The following is a 13,541-nucleotide window of genomic DNA, read 5'->3' as shown; positions in this document are numbered from 1 at the left end:
AACAATTGGAGTCAATATTAACAATATTAAATCTATCCTAGTTCTGGGTACAGTGCCAATATTAAATAAATACCTAAAATTCCAAATATGTTTTTAATTAAATCCACCTGGGACTTTCACTGGATAAATGGGTATACTGTAAAGCCTATATCACCATATAGAATATTAATATACAGTACATGTATGTTCATATTATTGCATATGTTTATTTATAGTCTCAGACCCAAACAGTTGAAACAAATACATTCACTTTTTATTACCATCTGTGGCACACTCCTCACTACATATTAATGGAGTCTTCCATCATCCTCACTGTGCTAACTGCACACCTCAACATTCATGACTATGCTCACTGCAGCTCTAATATGAGACTGGAGAACCACACAAAATGGAATACTGAAGCTAAAATATCACAGGGGAGCATTTTAACACAAAACCACGAAGGAAAGTAGATTAAACATTATGAAGGCGGAAAACGGTATAGGCCTACTTGTTTTAAAAGTTGAGTAGGCCTATAGCAGCATCTGACCTACGCAAGTAAAGACCTTGTTTATACAGTCTATGGTAAAGACAGAAAAAAAACATTATTAACCGTTACATGTAATGTCACGCTCTTAGTTGACATATTGACATTAATTGAACTGTATCGAGTTCTTGCTTTTGTATGCGTATTATCAAACAAGCACATATTTGTGTGGGTAACTGCCGGGGACAAAAAGCTCACGCGAGTCTGCGCGTGTGTTCACCGTTGCTTGCTTAGCAACGGCCCTAGCAACAGCACAAGGTGTTTCGTTAGAGAGCTAGCGTTAGCTCATGATAACTTTGCACAGGTACCAAGATGAGTTCAGCCAAAAAGAAGCCAAATATAGCTGAGGGTCTTTCATTCCTACCACCAGCTCTACCTCAGGTACGTTTATAGAGCACTAAGTGAACTGTTGTGACCTCGTTTTGAAAGGTGTTTCAGTTTATTAACGCTGCGACTTCTAACTGACGTTATTAAATTTAGCTCAGCTGGTCGTGACACTAATACAACAGTAAAACAAATGTTACCACTTTTAAATTGAAACTTCCTCTGTTCAATTGTGTTCTGTTCTGAAAACCTGAAATTATGTGTCTCAAACCTACACCAACCTAAATTGTTAACTCCATTGTGCAGCTCCACAGAAAACAGCCGTGGATAGATACAAAACCTTCATTTTCGCCGTATCCCCCACTCAAGCGGAAACGTGAGTCCAATGTTTAAAGCCTGAGTTTGTATAATAAATACATGCATAACAACTTTTGGTACCTCATTTGTATTCATTTCAATGCCAAAACTTTGACTTGTAACAGAGCGTTTTTGCAATTAGTGTTGTAAGTCTTACTCAAAATAAAAATCTGAGTAGCTTATTCCATCACTGATTTCACAAGCACTGTTTCTGTTGGCCCTGTGTGCGCTGCCTGCAGGAGTTGGTCTGACTAAAGGAGTGCACAGTAGACCGGTTCAGAGTCAGGGCACAGGTCAGAACGATCTTGAGAGCAGAACAGCAGATCAGTTCAACAGAACCTCCAAGCACTGCATCAGCACCCATACAGAACTCATGAATGAGAAGGGCAAGATTCTCCGGGAAACTCTGGTTAAATTCATATGGTGAGTTCCTGTATTTTTTATAAAACTTTATTTTACGTCTCCCATTTCATTTCCAATGATGTATTTATACATCTCTAATTCAGTGTCACTCACCTCTGATATATGTTATATAGAAGGACATTTATAACTAACTATTTTAAAAGATATGGATTTAGAATTGTATTTTGATGTGTTTTACCTATAGGCCTACTCTTTGTAAAAATATGACCTTATTTTCGGAGCAAACTTCATATGCTAATGAAATAATCAGTTAAAGAAATAAAGAAAATAAATATATGTATATCTATAATTTACATCTATCAAATAAAAGTATATACAGAATAAGTTGGCATCTACTATAATGGGCCAATCTACTACTAGAAAGGCAACTCTGTACTGTTAATCATACCACCACTGCTACGTATATTACACTATTACAGATAGGAAATTGTGTACAAAAACTGTTAATTGTCGTGGCTCCCATTTCTTTAAGCTTGCAAGAAAAAGAGGACAGCCCCGCGCCAACATTTGGCTCCTCCAAATCCACAACAAAGACAAATCGTGGAAAGGTGAATAGCTGCCATACTTGATATGCCATATAATACATAACAAGCTCTCTTTGCTGTATGTGTGACATAATGAAGAAGTTGCGCCCGTCATTTTTTTAATGCTTTTCAAGACACTTGATATGGTAGCCTTTTATTACTGTTTTGTTTTGTTGGTCTCAATGGTTACAGTTGCTAGGTCTGTTTCGTTCTTTGTGCAGTCTTCGTTTTCTTTACCTAAAAAACACGTACATATCTTTTGATGTATTGGAAAATTCTTGTACTAAGGTCCAAGCAAACTGAAGCTTTTTACTTGTATGTACTTTTTCCACATTTGTATAGTTATAGTTGCAGCATAAACCAGTAAACACTCAATAGAAATAATGATTTTGATCAGTTTCACAGCATTGGCCTTTGGAAAAGAAATATTTACAAACACAAATTGTATTATTTCTGTAATCAGCACTTACACCAACATGTTTTTAATGTGTGTTAGGCATTGTTTGTTTGAAATGTCCTAAAAATGTATTTCGTCAGGGATATGATAACTACATCCAGAAGGGGATAGACCTGGAAGATGTGTCTCCTCTGGAGGACTCTTGGCTGGAGAGCATACAGGACATGATACCATGCCACCTGCAGAGCCTGAGCACACCTTTTCATCTGCTGGTCGACGAGATCAGAGAGGAATACCTGCTCAGCGTCAAGGAAGCAATCGGTATTTTAAGTACATTTAATATCAACCTTTGCTATTTTGTTAACACTTGGCCCAACAATTCTTAATGGCTGAATTCATACAAATTAAATTGTTATGCACAAAACAGTGGTGATAAATTATTTGTTGATGTTTGATTTAATGTATTTTTTTTGATTGCAGTGAAATATATATTTGGAGATTCAGGGGACAGTGACGAAGACCAAGTGAAAGATCTGCCCCCTCACAGGCTTGAGTAAGTCAGCAGGAAGTGACTGAGAATGCTTCATGTGTATCTTGTGAGAAGTATAAAGTGACTCCCCTTACTCATACTGTGGAGCATCAGACCCGGCGGCGCCAGAGCAAATCTGCAAAGAAGGCATGTTTTTTTCATGGGAGGGCCCAAAGAAATGTCATGTGGGGGGCGGCACAAATTAAATATCAGTAAGACAGCATGGCTAACAGCATTGCTTGAAGACGCGCGCCTCTCGCAAGTATGCACAAATAAACAGCAACTACAAACCACCTTTGGAACCACGTATTGTTTGGGAGTCAGCACAAACACCGGTAAACCACATGTGCCTAAATTCACATCAAAAAGAATCACAGCAACAGCTTTGCGTGGGCCTTACACTTGACCAACCACTGCCTACAGCAGCAATGAAATCTACACAGTACAGAGCGACAACACGTTATGCACTGAACAGCACTAAACCTTTTTTATGTCCATTTTTGGCCTAAAACAAGATAAGCCGGCTACATATTCCAAACTCAGAAGAACTCCTGAATGTTTTGGATTGACTTATAATATAGATCGTAGCATTAAAGTCCAAAGATGGGAAAAGATGTCAAAGGTAGGACCTTGCCCTACCTGGCCCCCCACAGCGCCTGGCCTGTGTTGCATGGATCATATGAGGATGCCAAATAGAGATTACTTGTATTTCTCTGTGCATATAAAATCTGGGTTTTAATAATAAGTGACTTGTACCTTTAAAAATGATTGAATACAATATAATGCAAGAGTTCAAAATAAATGTCCGAGTGTTATCTTTCACTGTTAGACTGGAGGTTTTGGAAAAACCATGGAACAAAACCTTTGTCCTTGCACGAAAGAAGATGGGGAATAAGCTTCACTCCATCAACCCCACTATGCTGAATGTGCTTTACATTTGGCATGCATTTTACAAGTAAGTATGCTATAATACTTTTCTAGCTTTTGTCCCAAAAAACAAAATGGGTTGAAATTATTTGTAATGGAATTGAAATCCTAGGTTCCGAGTGAGTTTGATAGACATTGGTCAACCAAATATTTCTAAAAAGTGTCAAAAAACTACTATGTGCGATATATGTATTTTATTTTGTAATACTTCATTACAAAGTAAGACACTTTGTGTGACAAGTAAACATCAGTATGTGAACCTCATTGCGTAAGAGTAAATGCAACTTTTGTACTTTTATGTCAAGCTATTATTCATTATTGAATGTTACTGTAAACTCTACACATCAAATAGTAATTGTATTTATATTAAAACACCAAAGCCCTTGGTCTGCTGAAAATGAAACCACAGTTAATACAAAACATATTTGCATGAATCATTTCCTGTTTTAATGGGAAAGAGTTTTCCTGTTTTCTTATTTTCTTGAATTTGTATCCAGACTGTCTACAGTTAGCAATGTTTTGTAAATATATATTTGTTGCTATTCTAAACTAGATGATTGCTGAAGTCAATAAGTGTTTGCTTATCATCTCACCTGCTTGCAGACATTTACGCCTGATAGATGTAGAGGAGTTCCACAGCAGAGAGGAGTCCATGGAGCTCTCTGTGTTTCAGCAAATTGTCAACAGACAAATTGACAATGCCAGAGAAGTCCTCCTCAAAAAGTGAGTCCACATTATTACTTCACTCCAACATACTGTACCTGTACTCAGTTAAAAATAATCAGGAGTCATTTGGAACAAAGGAGAGAAACAATCAACTTTTAAAGGCAATACAAATTAGAAAGCAGATACATTGTATTTCTGTTTGACAGCTCTATAAGCAGTTGTTAACTGGGACATCTTTTTAGCTGCAATCCATAAAGTATTAGTATTTTGTAGAAACCTCGAGTCGTAGCCATATGAAGCTTTCACATCACCTGTCTCTCCTTATAGCGCCCCCATGAAAAAGAATCCCCTTCTTATTAGCACGTCAACAGTATATTACAACAATGTGAAGTATATCTACCCAACCTTATGAGATGATCTGATGATCTATCTTGCATACTAAATGTCTTTTATTCTTTCTTCTCTAGCATACATGTACTAGTACTGCATTTTGTTGTGCAGCCGTTTGTTGCAGAATGTCCATAAATGATCCTCACTATGGACCTCCACACTGCTTTGTCCTTTTTTTCTAATAAAATACATTTTTAAGGACATTAACTAACAAATTCTTTTTTTTTAGAGATGACACTTCCTTTTCTCTCTAAAGATAACTAGCAAGTACATAATACTGTACGCACAAATGGGAAACACAAAGAAGAGCTAATTAAAACGATAACGCTGACATTTGGGACTAAGCTCCTTTCAATTTCTGTTCAAGTCTTCTGTATTCACATTTTTAAGATGCATAATAAACACATCATCTGAATCTGGATCTTGCTGTTTTCTTCACCAGCTGGGTTCCCGAAGTGCACAACATTTTCTACCAGGGGTGCAGGTCCCAGCTGGTGCCTGCCTCCAGCAATATGCCCAAACTGCTTTCTTTCTTCAACTGTGCGGCTACACTGATGACAATGCAGCTGCAGAGCCTTGCAATAGACTCCATGAGGGACTATACACGGCTCATTTCCCAAGACCCGGTAGGGGAAGGCTAAGCAATTTCCAGCAAATACAATTTGAAAAAAGTTGAAGTTACTTCCCTGAAAAAAACATAATTGTATTTGATTTTGTCCTACATGAAATGAAGACACTAAAATCTTTTTTTCACCTTGTTTTGGTTTGGTCCACCCCCTCTTAGAAGTCAGAGCGGGCCTATGAGCACACAGGCTTTGTGCTGCATCTGATCCTGGAGGACGGAGACATCAAGTTCGAGCCTGAACTCAAACAGTACGAGGAGGCCCTCCTTAACGTCTATCAGCTCATGCTCAGGCCTATCAACATGGTACCACGAGTGGAAACCAAACTCTACTTTGAGTGGGTAAGATAAACAGTGTTTGTGTGTGTGGTATACACTCAGTAGCATTGCCAGTATATTATGTACATCGAGCTAAAACTGAAAAAAGTACTGCAATAGGTCCTACATTTATAGGGTTATAATGTTAAGTCTATTTGGGATCATTTTGGAGTCTGATCACAGATAATTACATTTTGTTTCATTTGATTTGATTTTATAATATTGGGTGGACAACACTTCTTTTTTTTATATAATTGTTCTTTTTTATTTATTGTGCCTTTGCTGTAACAATGTACATTTAATAAAGGACCTCTGATTTCTGGATAGAAACCCCTGTGATTACAATGCTGTACAGTTGAACAGCACCACCGAGTGGATTTTGAGTTGAATCAATATCGCTCTAAAACAAGAAAAAACTCAGTATATATCAATAGTGCCTTAGCAATAAGCAGCACATTGTGAGTGATTTAATCACTTGAAGTGGTTGTTCTTTTCTTGTCATGTTGTCAGGATCTCTTATTCTGTGAACCATTCTTGTTTGTTCCAGCAAAGCTCCCAGTGTGGAAGCACTCTAAAGCCCATCATCCTGCCGGAGATCCTGGAGGCGCAGCAGGAAGAGGTGCTCCGTGTTTTCCTGGCTGAGTGTGTCAGGCCCAAGGAGTATGTCCATGAGTATGATAAATACTCCCCGCTGGTTTCCAGGCAGGCGGAGGAGGATGTGGAGCAGTTCCTCAGTGAGCAGCACTCCTTCCAGGACATCATGGCAGAGGTGGTCCACTACCAGCAGCTCGCTGACCAGATCCAGTACACATCGTGCCAGGTACTTGGTCAGGAAGGTGGCAATAGGTGTATGCGAAAAAACAAAACCTAAAGGGACACAGCACATTTGGAAATAATGCAAAAAAAATGCTTGGTTGGTACAAAAGTGAGCGTAAATAAAAATATGAATTAGAAAAAGTAATGGATGAAAACAAGAATTCATTTTCATTCCCTGTTGCCGATTTTTTCTGTATATTCCTTTTAAACTAGGTTAACATTTATACGGAAAATTGAAAAATGTGATGGCTAATGTGCTGGCTAATATAAGTTATAATATGGCTAATAAAAGTTATTAGCCATCACATTTTCTTATATAAAACTGTTAGCTTTTGTAAAATCCAAAGAAACTTAAAAGGTACAAATCATTTCCGAGAGTAAAATGTTGAGGGACATTAATGAGGTTGCTACTTTTTCTCCCTCTCATTCCTCCCTTTCTGATATTTACCCTAATGCCTGAACAATTTGAATCTGCAATCTCAAATGCAACAAACTTTAGATATTGAAATTGATATATTTTTTAATTGACGTTAATTGTGTTACTGACAAATACTTTGGGTTATAGGTAGTGCGCCTCGGCATGTTTGAGGTTCAGTCCCAGAATCTCATCCACTCTCTCGTCAAGCGTGCTGAGGAGCTCCAGCAGAAAATGGTCACTCGCATGCTGCAGGACCATCAGGAGATCAACAAGAAGTCAGTTAGTGTGCTGTTTAACTGAAGCTTTTTCACAATAGATCCACGCCAAAAGAAATCCAAATGCAGCTCAAGCAAGTTATTGTTTTTGATCAAAGTTGACAAGGACATATATCAGTTTCTGCTTTACATACATTCCTGACCTTTACATAGAGAATCTTTAGAGTTTAGACATTAGTTGGCCAATGGGGTGCCTCGAAATATACATCGTGCTCATCCTTTTAAAACCTAATGTTGGCTGCTGTCTTGTCCTCTTTCCCAGTGGTGCATCTGCTCCAAGCAGTGCCATAATTAGATGGTAAGTCTGTGAAACTCTTCAGATTTGTCACTGAATTAATGCTCTCTCCCTTCACAGGCTCTGTAATGAATTTGAGAAGATGGCAGAGAAGGCACTGAGCACACCCAATGACACGCAGGAGCTGATGGAGCTTAAGGTAACTAACTAACTAACAACCTGAAATTCTTGTCACACAGACTAGCTTGATGCAGTATTTTCCAGTGTCTACAAATGTCCCTCAAACTAAGCAGTTAGACGTCGTCCAATAACAGACAAAGTATCGAGCATAAGCTTGTTTGCTACATAGGACTATGTCCTGACACTGACTCTATACTGTAACTCATCTCATGCATTACATTTACACACAATATTTGAGCAAATGTTATTTCATACTATGAACCTTCCACATTCCTCTTTATATTCTGTACATTTCTGCAAAATGCTACCTCTTTAAAGAGTCCCTATAATGCTTTTAGGGGTTTCTCTTTCCTGTAGTGTGTTATAAAGGTTTTTGTTAATGTAAAAGGTTTTTGTTCATGTAAAAGGCTAAAATCCAAAAGTTCACGCCCGTTACTCTCCCACAATTGGACTTGTTTGTTTACTTCGGTAACATAGTGAAATTACTATGTTACACCCACGCTTCTATTGGCTAGTGTTCCATCACATTGTAAGTGATAGGCTAAGGGACGGGAAATCTCTATGCTGTTGACTACAACAGAGCCGGCCAGCTAACCAATCAGAGCAGACTGGGCTCTGGTTTCAGACAGAGGGTGAGAAGAGGTGCTGCAGCACAGGCAGTATGAGAAAAATAAAGAGCTTTTTGAACATTAAAGCATGGAGACGTGTCAAAGTAAAGACAGGAAATACAAATATGAACCTGAGAATGAGCATAAAATGTCTCTTTAAAACAGTGCAGTGAACTCACACACTGAAGGAGAACGGTGATTCTCATGTCCGTTTAAAGCACAGGAATAGATGTCTGCTGAACCAAAGTTGACTAAAATAGAGAAAGATATTCCTGTCCGAAGTTCCTCTCCATTCTTGTACCAGATGTAGGAATTATTATCAGGTACATGACAGCTGGTCTGACACTTCAGCTCTGCCTGGCCTGAATACGCTCTGCTCACCTTCAACTGGAGATCTGGATCTGTGAAGAAGAAACAGGAACAAAACTCTACATACATATGTCTAAAAACCACACCGCTCTACATTAAATTATTTTGAGCTACTGAGCTTTTGGAAATATAAAACATGAGTGTTACCTGTGACAGACAGAGTGACTCCAGGTATACCAATATATGATACATCTTCTTGGATGGTATCAAACCTGAACCAGTACTCAGCTGAGTCGCTCTCTCTCAGGTTTCTGATTCTCAGAGTGCAGATGTTGTTTTCACAGAGATCCTCAACACGACCTGCATACTCTGAGTCTGTGGTCAGATCTACAGGATGCCAACCGTCGTGTTTAGTGAACCAGAATCTTTTCTCAATTAAGTTAAAGCTGCCTTTCCATGTAGAAGGGAATGTGTAGGTGCTTCTTATTTCCACTGTCGATCCTTTCACTGCACAGAACTCAGTAGAAGTGTAAGTCACTCCCCAGTCATCAATACCCTGAGCCACTGAAACACAGAGCACATCAGAAACTATTATCAGACTCATATCAACATCAGGAGAAACATTTTCATTGGTGAAGCTGCTTAGTCCACATTTCTCACAACTACATATTCTCCAACGCCATCAAAGTAAAATAAGGTTATAGCAGCAACCTTTTTCAGGGTAAAACTCTGACTGTTTTACTGCATATTTATATTATTTCTACCTTTTTGTCTTCATTGGATGGACCCCCTTTTTGTACATGGCTTTCTCTAACAGGTGAGCTACATGAGTGCCCCCTGTCGTTTAATTTGACTACACTGAGCCTAGGGTTGAGGTTGAATTGTCATCAAAAATCAGGTCCTATTGTTAAGGTTGAGCAGCGCAGGGCAGACCCAAGTGCAGACAGACAAATGTTTTGACTGAAAATAAACCTTATTCAGGGAAACTGGATAAATGCAAAACCGACAAGTACTCTCATTCCCTCTAATCGCAATAAGAACACACTATTTAGATTTTATTCATAAACATAGCATCTTCTGCATTTCTGAGGTGCATTCACTGCCTTCAAATATAAAGAGATGTATAGTACCTTGTGTAGAGAGAAGGAAAACTACAAATCCTCTCGCTGGTAAACTCATAGCTGCTCCTCTCGTCTCTGATAAATCAGGTATCACATACAAGAGAAATGGGACGTTTCCTCTGTTGCTATGTCAATGTGCTAAAAAACTGCCGGGGATCCCTTCCTCTTTTCAGTTTGAAAATAGAGATACCTGAAATAAGGCTTTAGGTTGAAATGAAGAACCTATTCCTGATATGGTTTTGCAAACGATGCATTCAAACAGCTGGACATGGGCAGCCTTAAAGCCACAATGTGTGTAAAAACGGGAACGAACACAGTGCATGGTAGTTATGTTGTGAAAAATCATCTTTAATGTTAGTGTTAGAGCCAGTATTTTATTAAAAAAAAGCCACCTAATCGTGACGTCTGTAGTCAAAACAGTATAAAAGACTACAACTCCCACAGCGCCTCCTCTAAAGTGACAGAGATGGGCAACCCGTCAGAATGACACCGTCGAGGAACAGTCTTTAACCGCTCAACTATCATTTAACTTACAAAGTGATACAAGCCTTAACATCGAAAGAAAGCAAGAAAGAATACATACGTTGTTTATTATTTTATTTGAGTTTTGCCTCTTTTGTTTTGACGATTGTAAAGGCCTGTTTTCTTTGTGTAAAAAGCTTGTTATTTTATTTTGAGAATTGCACAATATCATCCCACCATCGGAGGCCAAGCAACTCATCAACTGTGAGTGGCACAAGTATAAAGGAAAGGAAAGGAGTTAGAAATGTGTGTTTAAGGCGTCTAGTAGCTTGATAGAAAATAATGAAGGAAGCCACGACAGTTAGATCTGCTCTCCACCTGTAGTATTATGGTATGAGGTGCAGGCTGTGCACAGATCTCAGTAGAAGTGTGACTAACCAACCGGTCTTTCTGATGCTTTACCAGAAACTCTTATTAAACCCTGTTTTTTCAAAGATGTACCCCTGCCCTCTACACTTCATATTTTTGAACGCACTGTGATGGAAATGTCCAGATGTGTGAGAAATCCTGTGTTTTAATCATTTGCAAATAACAAACTGCTGGTGTCTTATAAATGATGCCTGGTGATGACTGAACTGGATCTGCTGACGTTTGATTTTTAGTATTAATATCAATATAATTCATACAGAGAATATTCAGCCAAGCTTAACATCGACATTTTTCACTTTTTAAATGTGTATTTATTAACTCTCACTTGATAAAAATGGCAGAGTAGACAGTTACGTTACAGACGGACAACCTAACATATTGGTCTCTTGGAAAACAGCAAGATTACTTTTCCAAAAAGCTAAAAAAAAAGGATTAAAATTAAACTCAGGTACATTTGTATAGTTTTTACACTTTAGAAACTATAACAATTCAGAAAAAGAGAAGGAAACCAATAGCAGTCCCATTTTCAAGATGTACTGTCTGATTAAACATTGAAGCACAATCTATGATGAGGTTTAAAGAATAACTTACACATGTTTTAAAGAGGAAGAAACAAGTTACAGATATGTATAAAGGATACTTAGAAGAACAGCTGTGAGAAAGAGAATGAGGAACTGGTTTAACCTTCATTTAACAACAAGGAGTCAAATGCAAGCATCATTTTAGAAATACAAAAATAACACATATCTATACGTATATAAATATTTGAAAACGTGGAATGAATGGATTAAATATGAGGATCAAAATTCAACAATAAGTAAGGCGTTTGAAGAATCAACCTGTGTGTGTGTGTGTGTGTGTGTGTGTGTGTGTGTGTGTGTGTGTGTGTGTGTGTGTGTGTGTGTGGAAGAGAGGGTGACATAGGGTCGTTGTATTTTTTTGTTGACCGCAAGTTTTAGGATTGCTTTGATCATTATAACAATGTCTATGTAAAACAAGCTGATCATCTCATTTTTCATTAAACTACATTATTATTCACTACAATTTGGATTTCAGCAAAGTATTTTTTTGATAGCGTGTCATACAATAGCAAACAGGCCCGTCCTCAGCCTCCCAGCAACTTTGTTTGTTTCCTGCTGTCGATACAATTGGTCTAAAGCCACCTCTGAATCCACTGGTGTTCCTCCAGCAGGCCTAATCACCAGTGTGAATGATGGGAGAGTAAAAAGGGAGGAAGTCCCCCTCCCCTCCCTCCCCTCTCCTCCCAACTCTCCCTCTCTATCTCTACCACCATGAGCATCTGCCCAGAAATGAACAGATGTAGGCACCTGCGTTCTGGGCTCACATATGCGCACATGTCCCCCTCCCAAAACAAAACAAAAAACCCCTTTCAACCTTCCCTGAGACCCGGAGCCCACCACAATGGGGGACAGATCAGGGATGCAGTAACCAAATACTGCCGATCCCCCCAGGACCCCCGCTCTGTTAGAGGCATTGTCACCAGTTATATCAAGTGGCTGCACCAAACAATCTGCTGTATGACTGCTCATTTCAGACATGACATAATGCAGAGGGACAGAGAGGGGGAGGCGGGGGAGGGAGGCGGAGGACAGAGGTGGCGTCTGGAGGATTTCTACAGTATGGATCCAATATCCAGAGGTCAGAATCAGAATCCCTTTAATAGTCCCTCAGAGGGGACATGTACGTTGTTAGAGCAGAAAAGAGACAAAGACAGCTTAGTGTTTCCTAAAGCATGCATCAAAAAGTATTACAGATTAAAAAAAGGTGGGAGAAATACTCAGATCTTGTACTTTAGTAGAAGTACCAGAGTGTAGGAATACTGTGTTTATCATGGATGGTATTATAAAGCAGTATTTATATGGTGGCTGTAATGGAGGGTGTTTCCAGAGGTGTAGAGTAATTGATTTACTCAAGTTCTTTACTTTAGTTTTGGTGAAGTCAATTCTTTTCATGCTGATCCTTTTCTAATCTGACTAACGAAATGTTTTCCAATGTGAGACTTTTACGTACAAAGTATTTCTCAGGGTTGTGAAGTAACATTACTGAAGTACTGTACTTCAGTTTTGAGGTACTTTTTTTGCTACAGTGTTCTTTTCCTCCACTCCATGTATTTAATACCTTTAGTACTTTAGAACACTTTAATGATCAATCATTATAAAACATATCATATATATTATTCTGAAATGGACCAATCTGCACAATGACTACTTTTACTGTGGCTACTTTAACTATATTTTGATGCTAATACTTTTCTACTTTTACTTGAGGAACATTTTGAATGCAGGACTTTTACTGTAACAGAGTATTCCTACACTCTGGTACTTCTACTTTTACTCAAGAACAAGATCTGAGTACTTCTACTTTTACTCAAGTACAAGATCTGAGTACTTCTACTTTTACTCAAGTACAAGACCTGAGTACTTCTACTTTTACTTAAGTACAAGATCTGAGTACTTCTACTTTTACTCAAGCACAAGATCTGAGTACTTCTACTTTTACTCAAGTACAAGATCTGAGTACTTCTACTTTTACTCAAGTACAAGATCTGAGTACTTCTACTTTTACTCAAGTACAAGATCTGAGTACTTCTACTTTTACTTAAGTACAAGATCTGAGTACTTCTACTTTTACTCAAGTACAATATATATATACTTATACCACCTC

The 13,541-nt window shown here is 38.4% G+C and overlaps 1 protein-coding gene across 1 annotated transcript; it reads left to right on the top strand.

The window, feature by feature from the left end:
- Positions 1 to 812: 812 nt before the first annotated feature.
- Positions 813 to 11,514, top strand: LOC104966538 (dynein heavy chain 7, axonemal-like). The gene is made up of 15 exons (XM_010795723.1): positions 813 to 907; positions 1,157 to 1,226; positions 1,447 to 1,630; positions 2,103 to 2,178; positions 2,692 to 2,872; positions 3,032 to 3,104; positions 3,910 to 4,035; positions 4,611 to 4,730; positions 5,506 to 5,689; positions 5,848 to 6,027; positions 6,551 to 6,823; positions 7,385 to 7,512; positions 7,868 to 7,946; positions 10,602 to 10,605; positions 11,480 to 11,514. The coding sequence occupies exons 1-15, from the start codon at positions 839 to 841 to the stop codon at positions 11,512 to 11,514; spliced, it is 1,782 nt and encodes a 593-aa protein (XP_010794025.1). The 5' UTR covers positions 813 to 838.
- Positions 11,515 to 13,541: the final 2,027 nt, after the last annotated feature.

The sequence above is a fragment of the Notothenia coriiceps genome, unplaced genomic scaffold, assembly GCF_000735185.1.
Source record: "Notothenia coriiceps isolate Sejong01 unplaced genomic scaffold, NC01 NC01_scaffold00037246, whole genome shotgun sequence".
NCBI classification, from domain to species: Eukaryota; Metazoa; Chordata; class Actinopteri; order Perciformes; family Nototheniidae; genus Notothenia; species Notothenia coriiceps.
This window is presented reverse-complemented; position numbering and strand designations above follow the sequence as displayed.